Genomic DNA, 18,235 nt, shown 5'->3' on the forward strand with positions numbered 1-18,235 from the left:
GTGAAGAGATATTTTATGTTATCTCCACTCTCTCCTGTTTCTTCATTGAGCCCAATCAGTCTTATGTTAGTCTTGTTTGCATTATCTAGCAGCTGCTGGATTGCTTTCTCATGTTCCCTTATAATTTTGAAGCAATTTTTCTTTTCCTGGTCACTAATTGCAATCTTATCTTCTATGTGTGAAATTCTGTCCTCACATTGGCTTATTCTGCTGTGTAGACTTTCAATGGAGTTTTTCATGTCCTGGAAATCTATTTGCATCTGTTTTATGAATTCCATTTGTTCCTTATGTTGGGATTCCATCATATTCCTGAGCTCCTCTGTAGATTAATCATGTCTTGCACTAGGGGCCCAATTTCTCCTGTTATCTGAGAAATTATTTCTGATTTCATTTTTTCCAGATCCCCTTTTGTTGCCAGTTCAGTGGGTCCAGGTGGTTGAGTATCAGAGTGTTCCATCTCATTTCCCTTTAGGGTTGTTGTAGGTGATCTGGAAGTCTGGTTTTGAGACTTATTTATGTGTTTTCTCATTTTGACTGGGGCGGGGGGCTGTTAGCACCTGCATGGATTACCTCCTCTGAGGTGGGTGAGGTGGGACAGGGGCTGAGAGCAGTGGTAGGGATGGTGACCCAAAAGCCCTTTCCTGTGGGCTGGGAGCAGCGGTAGGGATGGTGACCCAAAAGCCCTTTCCTGTGGGCTGGGAGCAGCAGGAGGGATGGTGGCCAGGAAGCCCCTTCCTCTGGACCAGGAGCAGTGGGATGGTGGCTCAGAAGCCCCTCCCTCTGGGTTGGGAGCGGTGGGAGGGATGGTGGCCTGGAAGCCCCTTCCTCTGGGCCAGGAGCAACGGGACAGAAGGTGGCCCAAAAGCCCTTTCCTCTGGGCTGGGAGCAGTGGGAGGGATGGTGACTGGGAAGCCCCTTCCTCTGGACCAGGAACAGCGGGACTCAGTACCTTGGTCTGCTGGTCTGGTGTCCTCTATGTCTTTGTAGTGTGGAACCAGGTGGCTGCCTGTCTGCAGCGGGGTGATTCAGTGTCTTCTGTGCAACTCAGGACCTCGGTAGGGCCTGCACAGACCTTCCTGTGTGCATCGGGCTGATTCGGCGTATTCCGCGCGACTGGGGACCTCAGTAGGGCATGGGCAGACCTGCCTGTCTGCCGTGGGCTGATTCGGCATGTTCTGTGCGACTCAGGATCTCGGTAGGGCGTGCCGAATACCACATTTTTATTATCCATTCATCTGTTGATGGACTCAGAGGCTGCTTTCAAGACTTAGCTATTATAAATTGTGCTGTTATAAACATGGCTATAAATGTATCACTGTAATATGATGATTTTTTAACTCAGGAAAATTCATAGAAAGGAAATAGCTGGGTCAAATGGAATTTCTATTTTTAGTTTTTTGAGGAATCTGCATACTGATCTCCACAGTGGTTGTACTACTTTACATTCCCACCAGCAATGTAGAAGGGTTTCTTTTTCCCAGCAGCTTCACCAGCATTTGTTCTTATTCAATCCTTTTTATGATAGCCATTCTTTCTGGAGTAAGATGGTCAAAGACCAAATAGCTTAATTTGTCTTAGGTTGTCTCTGCTTCCTCTATTCTCTTTCATCGATTCACATGTCTGTTTTTGTGCCAGTACCATGATGTTTTTTTAATCACTGTAGCTTATAATATAACTTCAAGTCTGGGATTGTGATACTTCCTGCTTTGCTATTGTTACCCAGAATTTCTTTTGTTATTTTGAGTCTCTTCTAGTTCTACATAAATTTTTGTATTGTTTTTTCCAGATCTGTTGGTATTTTGATTGAGCTTGTGTTAAATCTATATATCAGTTTGGGGAGTGTGGCTATTTTGACTACATTAGTTCTGCTTATTCAGGAATGTGGAGTGTTTTTCCATTTTAATGCCCTTGTCTTAGTTACTTTTCTCTCTTTGCTGAGACAAAAATACCTAACATTCAAAGTTAAAGGGGAAAGGGCTTATTTAGCTCACAGTCTGTAGAGCTTTCAGTCCATAATAGGCTGGCTGAAAGGCAGGGTGGCACATAACACAGGGGTGTCGCAGAGGAGAAACAATTCATGGTGCTCACATGGTAGCAAAAGCAACAAGAGAACCTTAGCAGCAACTTTCTGCCTCTTTTATATTATCCTGGCTACTGAGGATGGGGGGAGGTGCCAAACCAATCAGTGGACTGAGTTAGTAATCACACACCCTTAAACCCAGCATCACACTCTAGATTCAGCCTCCTCTGCAAAAGCCCTATGACTGGCATGAGGCTTTGGGGGGACATCTAGACACAGCCATAACAGTCCTCTTCAATCTCCTTTTTCAAAGTGATGTAATTTTCATTGTAGGTGCCTTTCACTTCTTTGGTTAATTTGTAAATATTTAATTTTTCTTGATGCTATTGCCAATAGTATTGTTTTCCTAATTTCTTTCTCAGTGAATTCATTATTAGTGTATAGGAACACTACTGATTTTTGTGTGTTGATTTTGTAACCTGTTACATTGCTGAATTTGGTTATTAATTCTAGGGGTCTTTTAATAAAATTTTGGGGTCTTGTAAGTAGAGAATAATGTCATCTGAAAATAATGACATTGTGACTTTGTCCTTTTCTATACATATCTTTTTATTTCTTTCTCTTGCCTAATTGCTCTGGCTAACGTTTCCAGGGTTATGTTGAATGGGAGTGGTGATGGTAGACATCTTTTCTTATTCCTGATTTTAGAGGGGAAGCTTTCAGTTTTTCCTCAGTTATCATGTTGGCAGTAGGTTTGTTGTAAATGACTTTTATCAGATTGAGATAAAGTCCTTCTATATCTATTTTCTTCAGGGTTTTAATCATGAATGGATTTGGATATTGTCAAAGGCTTTTACTGCACCTATGGAGATGATTATATGACTTTTGTCCTTGCTACTGTTTATGCGTTGGATTATATTCATTAATTTCTGTATGCTGAACTATCCTTGCATTTTGAGTTTGAGGCTCCTTTCTTAATCATATGGCATTGATTTTCAAACCAACTCACCCTACTCTATTTTTCTCCCTTATCTTTATTTAGGTATAATTTACCATTTAATTCTTTTTCTCTCTTTCTTTCAGCAAGTAACTCAATACTAAATTGTTCCAAATTGGATATAGTTAGAAAGTGTGCTCAAAAAGTTAGTAAAATGAAGGGAAACAGATATCACCAAACACTGGTGTAATTAACTCTCTCTTGCAAGTGAACAAACATTTGTTCAATCATTACCTCCAACTGTTAATACTGAGTCTCCTAAATTCACTTTCAAGTAGACTTCCTGAATTCTACTATATCAGTGTTATCAAACTACTTCCTTACTATGATATTTTTTCCAATGTGGGGTCACATGCAATTAATTTATAAATCAGTGACAAGTCAGGTGAAGATAGCAGTTAAATTATGGGTATATTTTATTAGGCCCAAATTGTCCAATGTTATATTATCATTATCACTTCTGAATGTATCACTTTTTCAAACAGTGGTTAAAAAAAAAATAGTAACAATAAGTCAAGGTGAGAAAAAGTTGTCCTACTTCAAATAACCTTCATGACAAGCACTGGAAAATAAACCGGGTGTCATGGTGCTTAAGAAGAAAGCCTGCCAGGATGAGCTCCCACACAACACTGGGCAAGAATGAGTCCCTTCTTCCTCAGAGCAAGCAGCACTGATGTTCTCAGTCTCATGCTCTCCCATTCAGTCCAGCCAAGCTCTTGTGATTAATACATTCACTATTATCTATAATGTTGGTGGCTCCAAAGAGTTGTTATCAGCTTCTTAAGCCAGAGTTCAGCCAACTTTTTAGTGGAGGCCCAGGTAACAACTGTTTTTGGATTTCCAGGCTACATGTTTCCTGTCATAATCACTCAACTCTACCATTATAAAAGAAAAGCAGCAATACATAATACATAATGAAATAAACATGGCTGTGTTTCAAAACTTCATTTCTGGAGACTAAAATTTAAATTTCTTATCTAACTTTCACTTACTATAAAAATACTTTTTCTTTCGATTTATTTTCAACCATTAAAAATATGAAAATCAGAGCTGGGTGTGGCCGTGCACACCTGTAATTCCAGCACTCAGAAGTCTGAGACAGGAGGATCACAGTGAGTTTGAGGCCAGTCCAGGGTACATAGTGAATTCAAGGCCAGCCTGAACTACATAGGGAGACCCTGTCTCAATAAACAAACAAACAAACAAATAAACATTCTTATCTCAAAGCGCCATACAAAGCAGGTAGTGAGCCAGACTGGTCCCTGGGCCCTAGCTTATTGCTCGTTGGCTTAAGTGACAGCCTACAAGTTGATGCCAGTTGTATTGGGAAGCTATTGTGATCATTTCATGTTCTAGTCTCACACTTATGGTAAATCTAACATGTCTGTCAATCCCACTGTCACTGAATTTGCTCTGCCAATTCTCACTAAAGTGTGTCCTATAACTAAATTGATTACAGTCTTCTCTGCTGGCTCCTCAGTCTCTGAATCATTCTTGTTAGAAGTTGTGTTTTGTTAGAAGTCATGTAGACGATGGCTTAGACTACTTAAAATCCAAGTTATTTCCCTAGCAAAGCATCCCCTTCCTCTTCACAGAGCTCTTTGCCTTTGTTCCTGCTACCTCCTATGTGGGGTGACTTAGATCCTGATCTTCACTTGCATCAGAAAAGCTTCATGGACTCCCCTCTGTTCTGGTCAGTCCTCTTACCCCTATCATGGTGAAGATGCAGCTTAAGCTATTTGAGGCCTGGGGCCTGAGTATTTATCTATATAATCTGCTAACCATGTGCTCTAGAAATATTCCCAGGAGGAGCTGGAGTTGACTAAAACTAACTGAACCAATCATTTGTTAATTCCACAGTATACTTTCAGTGTTTTTCAATGTACTTGGAGTTGACATAGTTCCAGAAAAGAACTTGGACTATTACACACAAAGAAAGACTTGTCAGACCTTATGAAAACAGTTGCTATTAAACAAAGTGTAATCTCAGAAAACATTTCACATAATTATCAAGAATTGTGGCTAATATTTCTATTAAACCTGTATTTAAAATGCATGTTTTTCCAACTGTGTACTCTATTTTTCTATCATAAATCTGCAATCATAAAATAGAAAGCAACAAATGCAAGTAAGGAAACATTAGTTTCCAGAGACATATATTATTTGGGGTCATTGACTACATATTATACTGTCAAAGCAAAAACAAAGGAGCAATACCACAATGAAATAGCATCTAATATCTTATGACATTATAAATTTCCTAAGTCTGCTTATGATACAAAACATTAATTAATGTTTACTCAGTATTTATTATATATTTGACACTAGCTTAGCACACACAATTGTGCCTTTTTGTTCTTTCCAAAGGCTCCAGCTGAATTTTACTTTGTGGAAAATTTACACCAGTAGACTGTGGTAAAAATCTTCACTCATTTTTATGTTTCTAGAACACAAGGCTATCAACATTTCCAAGGTAGAAACAAAATAAAAAGTTTATATGTGTGCATCAATCATGTTTTTATTTATTGCTATTTTAAAGAGTAAATACAAGCAAATTATTCCATATATAACCACAAATAACACTTCTTTCCTATCCATAGACACACAGAACACATCTTTAAACTATCTAATAGCATTAGATAGGCTCTTAGTTTGAATTATAGTGTGTGCACTTCCTATAATGATAATTATGAATAGTTCCTATAAAGAAGTTATAATTATAACAAGGTTATAGTCTCATTGCCAGAAAACCATTTTATATTTTCTTTTTATGGTAGCAATATAAATGATAAGATATTCACTGTTTTTATTATAAATATTTTTATTTACATCCCATCTTGTACCAGACTGATTTAAGGAAGTATATGAATATATATTGTGTGTGTGGTTTGTGTGTGTATGTATGCATGTATGTGTATTATTAAATTAAATTTAGAAATGCAAGAAGAAAGTAAAACATTAAGTAAAAACCTAAATGGAAACAGTACTAAAGATTATGTATGTAACATAATTCACATATAGAAATTTCATTAAGTTGGGCCACAAAATTGGTAGCTTTCTAGAAGTGAAGCCAAAAACAAAGCTAAACAAAATCAAAATAAGCAAACAAGCAAATCCTGCTCAGGTACATTCTTCATGGCACACATAAGGAAAAACAAAGCAACTGTTCAGCAGTGACACAATTCTTAGTTCCTCATAAAAAGAATACTATGTAATGCAATGAACTATATTCTCTACTATTAACAGAAAAACAAAATTTAGCTTTATAGTACTTTTATTTTCTAAATTAAGTTTATTGGTACAATTTAGATATACATAATGATTACATTCATCATAGGGAATTTTATACATGATATATCTTGATTCTTCTTTTTTTTCCCATTCCCCTCACTTCCCTTCTACCCCTCTTCCCCTCCTTATTATAGCATTTTTAGTATGTCCCTCAATACTGGCAAATGGGAGAAATTACTATTCTGTAATTTGATGCAAGCAGTATGTAAAATTATTTAGATACCAAGCACAATATTTTAAAAAATATTTGACATATTATAATTATCTTTGAAATGGCTCTAGAAGGCATTATTACATTATAAAATATCTAAAGGTTATTGCAATAGCAAGCATAAAACTAAATTTTAAAAAACATAATATTGCTTACTACCGCAGTAAATTCTTAGCAAATATTGCGAGTGACAGAAAACCTATCACTTGTTAACTGTTAAACAAATCCATAGTTTAACCAATCCTGTATTCACCCAGTCATAAAACTTGAGTAATATCTTTTCTCCAACCTATTCTAAAAGGAAATTGTGAAGACTGATAGAATATCATCAGACTTTGCTAGATAGGTGTATTATATTAATTTTAGTAAGAAAATTTGCCTATGATCTTCATTGTGTTATCATTAAAGTCTTTATTAAGTTTCCAATCAGACAGATAAAATGAAGCAAGTTATTACAAACTAATATTTATATTGACAGTTTCCCTGATCTCTAGAAGTTTATCATTACAGATAAATGAGGTACAGAAATATAAAGGTATCATTAAATAATTAGGTATGGATTTATAGACTTATACATTGAGCTATTATAAAATTTAATTTCACTAATACACTGCTTGCCTTTCCTCACACTCTTTCCAGTTCAAGACAATAAACTGGCATGATCTTGGCATGATTTAAGTAAGCAACATTAAAATCGGCTGTTTCAGTGGTTTCACCGTCTGCCTCACAAGCGCAAGGTCCCGAGTTCAATCCCCGGTACCAAAGGGAAAAAAAAAAAAAAAGCAGTTGTTTCCCCCAGCAAACTAGATGGGGGATGTCATTGTAGCCAGACAGGGAATTCTGACCTGAAAGTGTAGAAATAAACATAAGAATTAACAGGTAGTGTGCCAATATGTCACAGAAAGATATCAAAAAAAAATAAATGGTTAAGAAACCTGAGCTGGAGACACACTTGTGACTGCTAATATAGAGCTCCAGACTATCAAAAACTTTCTGTAAAATAATCTTTCTTCCTACCAAATATACTTCAGGATTTTTGTCTGGAGACCTCCTACAAGAGTTGGCTTGAAACAGTGGCAGGAGCTCTGAACTAGAAGACCAGTGACCTAGGTCTTAATCTTTTTTAGAACACATGAGAAATCTGAAAGGATATTCAACATCATACAAGTTCTAGCATCCCCTAGCTTCCATTTGTATATTGTGTGGTTTCAATTTCTTAATTTTTACAAGAACTAATGAGGATTTAAATGGATCCAGGTGCTTTTTCATTTCCACAAAGGCTTGCCTCAGATAACCCAGAAATGCTTAATCCTATTACAATTAAGATTTAACATTTATTAAAATACTGGCCTTCACACTATTATTCAAATATATTATTCAAATAATGTATGTAGGTATCTTTCTGTTGACCACAATGTCAGATAATTTGGAATAATTTTCAAACTAAAATATTGCTAATTATTTGAAATAAATCAAGTATTAAACCCACAGTGAAGTGATACTTCTTTACTGCTTATATCCTAAGCTAGTTTTAATATGCCTATACCCTGGTAGCCCTTAAAATGAGAATATGCCAGTTGGAATATATGCTGAGATCCTTGGTGTCCTCTAGTTGCTGTTTCCCTAGCAAGCACTATAAGTCATATCGAATAACTCCTAAAATAATCTAGAAATTTTTGTATATGATGAATTAATTTAGCAACTGAAAAATATATAGACACTGTTAATGTTTGCATAACTGTTCCCAAAAGTGAGTTTATTTATTTAATTAATTTTCTGCCACAATTACTAGCTGGTAATACAATATAGGTTCTGAATTTTAATTTTCAAATGGAACATGTGATTTTTGAAGTTGTTCATTATATACTCACTTTAACTTAATTATATTTGAATTTAATCCTACTTTAATACATTAGCACTTTAATAATATTTAGTGAAATATGCTAAGATTCATATTAGAATGAGGTAGCATTTCTATACATATTAATGCTCTAAAATTGAGAACAAATATTATTTTATCCAATATAGCCAAGTATTTTTAGTTACCAATGTCCATAAGTTTAATTTATATCTACAATTTGACAGCCACCAAATCTTAAACTATGGCTGATGTATCTAAACTTCAGAACCATATATCCATCAGCTTCCTGTTCATTATGAAGGACTCTATCTCTGTATCTATTATGGAGTCCTAGGTGCCTATACTTGTTGCATTTGTTCTTCTTCCTTCATAATCAAACCCCTGATAGGAACATGGCTACCTGGAACAGAGAAAAGTATCCCTTGTCCACGGGAATCACCATATGAGCAAGTTCTCACCAATGGACTCTTTCTGCTTGTGGCTAAAATCCTGATGTGCCTTTCATAGCTAGACTATATATGCATTAGTTGGAAATTAGGCACCCTTATTAGGTCACAACTGGGAAGACATATGTTCATTTTGGTAGGACAGTGTGATAATAGAAGCCAAGCTATCTATTTACTTTGTGAGCCTTCCTATTAGCCTAAAACTTCCTATCTCCAGACTTGTTTTGCATTAAACACAATGAAATTCCATCTCGTGAAATCTCCTGTTATTTTTGGGTTTTGTATCACTCAGTAATCAAGACGATTTTAAGATACAAATAGTAAATGTAATAGTAATATATCAGGAGACCAAGTTTCCAATCATGAATCTCCTTACAACAAGCTCTTCTAAAAGTGTGTCCAACCTCTGGCCTACCTTTTATTTGCTTTTGATTTTTGAGAGAGGAGGAACTGTCTTGGGGCACACACAACATATACAAAGTTTTTCATGTATATAAGTAATATAACTGCATTTTCATACTATGCTTTATTTATTTATTTATTTATTTATTTATTTATTTATTTATTTATTTTGGGGGGTACCGGGGATCAAACTCAGGTCCTTGCGCTTACAAGGCAGGCAGTGAAACCACTGAGCTAAATACTCGGCCCTAATACTATCTTTTATTACACAATTTTTTAAAATGGGGGGAGGGCAAATCATAGGGTAGACATGTAAATGACTCATTTTCTTGTCTCATAAATAAAGAACCCTGGGCTCTGGTAACAAACTGCTTGGGTTTAATCCTGATTGTTCTTCCCATTATCTTGATGACTCTAAGAAAGTGATACATTCTCCCTAAGCCCACATTTCCCCACTTGCAAATGGGGATAGTGATAGAGCCTAACTCATAAAGGTTCTTCCTAGAGTTAAATAAAATAACACGGAGCTATTGGCACCTTCCAGATGCACATTAAATACTCAATAGACACCATTGTTATTGTTTTCTCCATCACAATGATGAGTAATTTTAAAATTAATTAATCTGTTTTTGATGTGGATTCAAAAATCTCTTATCTCCTCACATGTGTCTGAAAGGACAAGAAGACAGCAAAGGAGCCTCAGTATCTCTCCACCCTTATCAATTCTGCTCTGTACCAGAAGGGTCTGTATTCAGCCTTCTATGCTCTAGAGAGGAATTCAATTGGAAAAACAAATTTGGAGAAACTGGACTCTTTGCACCATAACAATCTATGAGCAGCTGCATATTGTTAAGCATAATGTATACAGTTAAGTGCAAGGACTAAGAACTCTTTGAAGCCCAAACCTAGCTTTGTTGTTGAGTCCAATAATATGTGCCCAAGTCCACAATAATGACTTAAATGAACTGTATAATTTGAAAGATTGGTTTGAAAGATCTTAGATGTATTCACTCCTTATGTTTCATATTCTTTTCATTAGAAAAGTTGAGACACTGATGTTAAGCTAATTGTTTGAAGGCCAAGGAAAGTCATCTCTGTTTAACCAAGGGAACACTTATGATTTCAGGGATCACAACATGATAGAGACAGCAAAGAGACTAGGAAGTACAGATCTGCAGAGTCAAGGACTCAGACTTCAGCTCTGCCCATCTCCTATCAGAGAAGGTAAAGACTTGGTCTTCGTAACGTTTGATTTCCCGCCATGTAAAGAAAGTCATGGTAATATTAAAGTTATCTGCCTCACAGAGCTGTTGATAAGTACCAAATGAAGAAACCTATGTTGGAAGTGTGTTGTGTGTGTGTAACACACACAATCAGGGAATGTCTTATTCCTACTGTATATGCTCTCTGAATTTCATTACACATGTCCAGACAGGCTTTCAGGGTACAAGAAATGATATTAAAATGCAGAATTTCAGTTAGCCAGGAGGAATATGTCCAAGAGGTCTACTGTGCAACATGGAGATTATAGGTAGAATGTAAAATATTCTTGAAAAATGAGAGCATTTTTTAAGTGTTCTCCCCACTAAAAAATCTATTGAAGGTAATGTATATGATAATTAGCTCAATTTGGCTATTCTAATATATACATAATATTTTATGTTTATATATTTATATTTTTATAACATATTATATATATTAAACAACATGCCATACATGATAAATATACTTTTTGTCAATTACAAAAAGGCTGTATATTTTACACAAATAGAGTGGTATTAGTAATAATGATAACAATAATTCTTGGGGGACATAGTCATCTGGATTCTATTTGACTATAGTTGACTTAGTATACAGGTGTTCTGGGAACACAGATTCTATCTCTAATATTGACTGACTCCCATTCCTGTGGTCACATGCAAATTATCTAATCTTGAAGTGTATTACTTCCTTACTTTGTAGAATGCAGATAGCAGTTCTTCCTGTCTACTATTCTCAAAGATTGATTTCAAAGATTATTTATTGAATAATAATGTTATTCTTTGAAAAATGTAAATTTTACATATTTTAACACATTAACACAATTAAACCAGAGTAGTAAAATAACCTGTGTAAACCGAGGAGACAGTGTGAAGAAGGTACAGCACTGTGATTAAGAACATCGTCTTTGGAGTCAGAAAGACCTTGGTTAATTCCTAGTTCTGCCATGTATTACCCCTGGGCAAAAATGGTGTCTGTGTGAATCTCAGTTTCCTCATCTGTAGAATGGGTATAATAATATAACCAAAGGTTGTTATAAAGATTAAACATATATGATGTTTTATGATAGTTGGCACATAGTATGTTTGAAACAAATGATAGCAATAATTATTTTGACCTGCACTGACTCACAGTCAACTTTACACAAAGTGCTAAATACTTCTGAGTTTGCTTTTACAGTTTCAGAAAAGACATTATCTGATATCTTCAGATAAAAGATTACAATTACAATTTAATGATGCCTATATGGTGTTTTGGATTCCCCTAAGACTAGCTCTGTCATCTAGAAATTATTATTCTAAAAATCTCAGAAATCACCCACCCACATGAGTCATGTATTTCATGCTGCTGGGAGAAGGTTGGTCTGGCGTGACTTACACGGCATCTCCCTGGGGCCCATTTTTGTTTCTGTCATTGAGTCTTTCCCCCTCTCTAGTCCACGAATCTATAAGAGGATTCTTTACAATCTCATCCATATCTTCAGAAAGAGGAGACCCAAGGGAACATTCTTGGAAAGCTTCTTAATGAAGTTCCATGAAACCTTAACCTTGACAGATGGCTCATCTCAGAAGACCTGCTACACAGTTGCTCAGCTCACCCCATTCTCAAGCCTGTAAAGCCATCAGACATGCTTATAAATCTCAGTGCTAATTTGAATGCCTAAAAAATGCTATTTTTTCTTAGTGTATGTATTTATTTTTTTTGTTTTGACTCAGTGACATATTTTGAGACAAAACAGACAACAAAGACAGAGTAACAAAGTTCCATTAGTTACAGCTACACCTGACCAATGAATTAGCTCCGAGAAATGCTGCACTAGGATAAACTCAAGTTTTCTCAATGTAGCAAATGTTGTAATCTCTTTTTAGAAAACAGGGATGATGTAATTGAACTGCTCCATCAGTCACTGATTACTTTTGACATAGTGCAGAAGTTAGGTCACACACGTAACTTATTTAAATACAAAGATACTTTTAAGCAAATTGTTAGGCAATCAGTGCATCCTTTAAAACGTTTTGAAAGCCCACACATAAAAGTAAAATTGTACACCTGCTTTTTCTCCAACCAGCATATATGTGCACAATTTCATATCAATCTCCATATTCTATTTATTTGCCTATATATTCACATTTTCTCAATGTACGTATGTGTTTATGTTGTCTATTTCTCTTTTATAGTGTAAAAATTCCAAAGACACCACTGTTAGCTCCCACACAGAGTAGAAAATGAGGAAAAGGGAGAAGAATTTAGATTTTAAAACCACATAAACCTGGTTCAGATTTGGTACCAGCACTTAGTAAGCTCAGATAATCTGAACTATAATCGCTTTATTTCTTTAAAAGGAGTGATAATGATAAATACTTCTGAAAGCATTACCAAAATTCAATAAAATAGCCTTTATAAAATACTACATGATGTGAGTTCACACAGGACTCACAACACAATGAGAACTCACTCAGAGTTGTTATGTGGATAAGGACAGATTACAGTTGAAAGAGAAATGAGTATGTGTTAAATATGTGTAGCACAACTATGCAGCAACTCTTGGCCTATTCCTCAATGCATATGTCCATATGTCACTCTAGACTCATTTCAGGGAATGGCACCGCCACATCAGTTTTACATGGAGATTTTTTTTGTAAGCTAAAACATTTTTTAAGAAATTTAGGACCAGCCTCCCTCTTTGACACAAACCACCAAAATAATATGTGTCCTTCCTTCAGTTTCTGTACCTTTGGAATACCCTCACTTCCTTAATCACCATTATGTTGCATAAATACTTCTCTTCCCTGGAGGGAAAGGTGACTAAGGAGAGAGAACCCCCCATTAATATATAATTATGCAAATTTAAATAAAACAAAAGGTGACTTCCTTTAAAAACTGGAGTTATTTAATTCCTGCTTTTCTTTCAACCTTACTCGTTCCTTTGTTTTTTATATCTACACCATATCAGCTCTTTCCAAACTTAAGAATGAATAAGAATTACCTTGTATGGATGTTTTATATAAGATTTCTGGGCCTCATCCAGAGATTCACTGGAATTTCTGGGATGGCACCTGAACATCTCTACTTTTAATAAGGACTCATTGACTCTAGTGTGGGGTACATGGGATACACTTCGAAAGAAAGTTCTTAAGAAAAAATTAAAATTGTATATTTTGTTTCATTTGAATATTTATTTCACCTTCATCTATCTAAATATGTATAGATTTTACATTAAATATAGACTCACTCAAATCTAACATAGGCAAGGCCTTGAATATATTTATGTACTAAACTGAGCTTGGTGCAAGTTTTCTTGAAGGATTGTTTTCTGCAGTAATAGTCTTAAAGATAATGAGGGGAAAGAAAGTAGGACACAAAACCATTATGGATTATACAGAAGCATTTACAAATGGAAGGGAGCCTGGAGAAATCTGACTTAATTTGTAATATCATGGAAGAGTATTAAATCTCTTGAAAAACATGTCAAACTTCTGTCAGTGACAGAACCTATTTTCCCCTCCTAGAGGAAGACTACAGATTCCATTAGAAGTTTTATATTTTTCAAACACTTTTCTTCTTGGATTATAAATTCATTAAAAATGATATGTCAATATGTCAGAGAAGATAAATTACAATGTGAAAATAAAATTATTCTGAGTACAAATTAATACACTAAAACCCTGCTAGTAGTTAGTTTCTAACTTTTAAAGAGAACAACAGAGAAGTTGTTTGTGGTTTGGAATCTGACTGGGTTTATTTTTAAAATCTGACTATGATAATTTAGTTGTACAATTCTCTTGAAATTTTTCTTATTTTTTTCAAAATATATATGATTTTTACATTTTAAACTATTTTCTTACAGAAATAAATATAATTTTGATTTGCATGGTTTCAGATGTATATTTTTCTCATAAATACCTTCTGAAATAAAAATACTTTATCAGATAAAGTCCAAGTTAAAAACACATTCTATTCTCCTTGAAACTAAAAGGCAGCTGCCACAACACCATGTACTGTACCTTCACATACTATAAAGCCCCTTTGAGAAAATACAGGGATGGATGGGACAGAAGAGGAGAGGAAGTACTAATATGGAAAGAATTCAAGACTATTTCTTCACATAATGTTGTGTAAAATCTCAAAAATATTTTTCTATATTAAACAGTAGATACATAAATTGGAGGTCTACACATTCCTTGATGGAGTTTATGCCCCTGTAAACAAGTTGCTTTAGGGAGAAAAGAGAAGGGAACTTACGGATACATTGCTGACTGGCGAGGAAGAGCCCTGTGGAGATGGACGTGTGCAGTGCAGTAGTTCTCTCAGCTCCATTGGTGACTCTGTAGGCTGCACTGAAGTGAAGAAAGAAGTCACTGATGATCCAAGCAGAACCAGCCTGACGAGTCTTGATTAGCACAGTAGAGAGATTTTGTGTCTAATAGAACAAAGACACATTTTATATGGATCAAGAGCAAAAATAATTTATAAACTCTGTCTAGGAGTAGGAACTTAAAAAGCTATTTTTTAAAAATTTAGCATAGGGCAGAATTTTTATAAAGGTCAGATGTTTAAGTCTAGATAGAATTTTGAGTCGTTCTACTCAGCCTCCTCATGTTTCCAGGGAAGAAACTGAGGTTTAATTAAGTTAAATGGCTTAGTCAAAATCATATAATGAACCATCACACAAAGACGAACACCAATATTTTTAAAACTAACCAGACGTGTTTTCCATTGTGTCATTCATATTACAAAAGTTTTCCTTTGGTATTAATTATAAGTAAGCTGTTAAAAATACAATATAGATTAGAAAAATATTAGCATCTTAAAATTTCATGGCATGATTCTACTAGAAAAGTCAAGTCATTTACAAATACTAACATATCAGACTTATCAGATAACTCAGTTTTATTTATGGAAAGTGAATAGTATATATATTTAAAAACATTTTCACATGCTGTATGAAAATATGTGTGTTGTTTCAAGTATAATCTTAAAATTGCCTTTTCTAATCCCTATAAAACAGATTAAGTTGGGCTGGGGATTTAGCTCAGTGGTTTCGCCGCCTGCTGTGCAAGCGCAAGGACCCGAGTTCGATCCCTGATACCAAAAAAAAAAAAAAAAAAAAAAAAAAAAGATTAAGTGCTTCTAATGTATGTTTTCATGATATCATAACATTTACCCATTTTACCAAAATTTTTATTTGTGTCCCTTTTGTAAACTGTGAATTCTTAACAGACAAGAATCCTGTCACTAGAATATATGGGTTTTTAAATATATATGTGGAAAGGAGAGGAGGAGTATATGTATGATCATCCCTTTAAAAAATCACCATAAAGAAAATAAATAAATCCTGTTTAATTCCACTACATATTAATTTAGCCTCTGAGTCACCTGAATAGGTGAAGAAGTTGAGATTTATGATGAAGTGTGAGATTAGGCTGCCAATAATTGGAATTATTCTTAGCAGTGTCTGAAACCCCAGGCTGTACTTGAGGCTAGAGAGATATAAGGTTTATATTAGAGTTAATAGATCACTTAACACTGATGGGTAGCATGAACATTTGTTTACTTAAAGTTATTCAGTAAACAATATAAGATTTCTCTCTACTTACTTGGGAAGTACAATTTAGCCAAAAATAAAGAGGTAACATTAACATAGTAAAACTTCTGGATTTTGAAATTAAGTTGCTTTTATACATTCTTTTAAAAATAAAGTATTTCCAAATGAAATATTACAGTGGCTTAATATTGCTGTATTTTATTGATATTCATGTTCTACTAAAATGCAAATTATGATTTTACTCTTAAAGGAAAACAGATTCTTCTTCAGTAAAACTTTGGAACAAAACTTGCCGGACTCATTTTAAGAAAATCTCATGACTTTTGTTTTTTCTTTCACAAAATAAAGATTCTGAATTAAATAAATTATTTATATATCCCTAAAGTTTTGTATACATAGACTAGTATGTGACTGCTTTTTTGGATTTTTTTAAGAATCCTATAAGGATAGGATATTTCTTCTAGATAACCAGAAAAACAGAAATTAAGGGTATTTAAATAAAGACGATTGAAGCACATTAAAATTTGATAATAAATATGTCTGTCCTTTCTATTTTAATGGCCTTCATTCAGGGTCCTGAAAAGTCACTACAGTGTACATTAACAAATTTTATGACATTTTAGTAGAAAATTTTTAAAATGATAGGAAAAAGGGGGAAATTAACCATAAATTATCTACTAGTGGAACATTTCATGTATTTAGGCATTTCATTGAAATTATTCTTGGAGCTATAAGGGTAAAAAATCAAAGCCAATCATTTCAAAATTCCGATCTCTCCGAGGAAAATAATGCATCTTAGAGAAAAGGTCTTTCTTCAAATATTTATATATCTTATTTCCATTTTGGTGGTCATTTTTACAATCTTTTTGTTCTAAACCATAATGTGAAGAAAATGTTTCCAGGGTTACTCTCCTCTTCAGGCATGAATCAACTGTTTGTACCATTCTGTGTAATAGCAGAAGCAGCCTCAAGAATGTATTTGTGAATTTGAGTCTCTTGGCAACCCACAGTAGTTATGTTACATTACATAACAAGTGAAATAGCAACTTGACCACAGGCATTTTTATCAGCCAGCAAATTATTTTGTGGTCCTTCCAACACTTAACAATTTTACAGCAATGAACATCTGATGACTCAAACTACAGAAGTACAATGCCAGTGTGGCTAGTTGCAGATGACTTTTATTACTGCTTAAACATCCCCTAGCTTATTTCAAGTTCTTTTGTGCTTGGCTGTCTGTAATGACCTGTCTGATTTATGGAATCCCTCAAAGTTATACCTGGGTTAAATCTTGCTAATATTAAAGCAATGCTTTTATTGGTTAGTTTATGAAAATGGACAGTACAGACTAAACAATGTTGTTAAATTAGTAAATGAATTAGTTATCTGAGTAAATGTGGATGTTGTCATTTGTGGATCCATCTCCTTCCATCATGTATAGTTTTGAAGGTATCCACATATCTTAATTTGTTTAGGCTGAGAAAATAGAGAGCATCAATACAACTAATTAACCTTTCTTTGTGTCTCAGGAGGAAGGCATGAAAACCTTCCCTTTGTTAGGAGGTGGGAAGTACCTCAGTGGTAGAGTGCTTGCCTAGCAAGTAGAAGCCCTGGGTTCAATCCTCAGATCCATAAAAAATTTTTTAAATTAAAAATAAACCTGGTGCTGGAGAGCAAGCTGTCACTACTGTTATTGCTCCCCCTTTCTTTGTTTTATGTTTTTAGTTAAAACGTGATTTGTTTTCTCTGTTCCTCTATAAGACATTCTGCAATTGCTATATATGTCTTCATAATAACAGAGATCATTTCTCTGGTCATTAATGTTAAGATCTGCTGGGCTTAACAAAATATAATGATACACAGAATAAAAACCAGAGATAAGGTTTTTAGAATTAACTAACAGTAATAATGCTAAAACAATCCTTTTATTTTACAGTGTATAGGAGAATACAATACAGACTCCTTAATGTTATTAAACCAGTGGCTGATGAACATAACACTTTTGAACCCATTTTAATTCTCAGGATTTTTGGAATTAGTCCAACAAACTCTCCTATGATTAATCAATTTCATGTCAGGGGATTAACTTGCAATCTCATGAACAGACTCTTCCTGGGACATGACCTAAATTTATTTATCTGTATTATCTTTACAAATAAACACTTCTCTGAAGTATATAATAAATTAATAAAGTAGTGATCA

At 34.6% G+C, this 18,235-nt stretch overlaps 1 protein-coding gene across 22 annotated transcripts in view; it reads right to left on the reverse strand.

Moving 5' to 3' along the window:
- The window catches only part of LOC101702191 (transmembrane protease serine 11E), a 155,484-nt gene that overhangs the window by 69,943 nt on the left and 67,306 nt on the right, over positions 1-18,235 (reverse strand). For 16 of the 22 annotated variants that reach the window (XM_087187743.1, XM_087187737.1, XM_087187732.1 and 13 more), the window contains one exon: positions 14,731-14,908. In XM_087187743.1, the coding sequence (XP_087043869.1) occupies positions 14,731-14,738 (8 nt within the window). In that variant the 5' untranslated portion in view covers positions 14,739-14,908. The remainder of the gene's footprint in view (positions 1-14,730; positions 14,909-18,235) is intronic. The other 6 variants (XM_087187747.1, XM_087187746.1, XM_087187745.1 and 3 more) reach the window with 1 other exon arrangement.

The sequence above is a fragment of the Heterocephalus glaber genome, unplaced genomic scaffold (assembly GCF_053883595.1).
Source record: "Heterocephalus glaber isolate CG9 unplaced genomic scaffold, H.glaber_assembly_v1.0 deba00001509, whole genome shotgun sequence".
Classification (NCBI taxonomy): Eukaryota; Metazoa; Chordata; class Mammalia; order Rodentia; family Bathyergidae; genus Heterocephalus; species Heterocephalus glaber.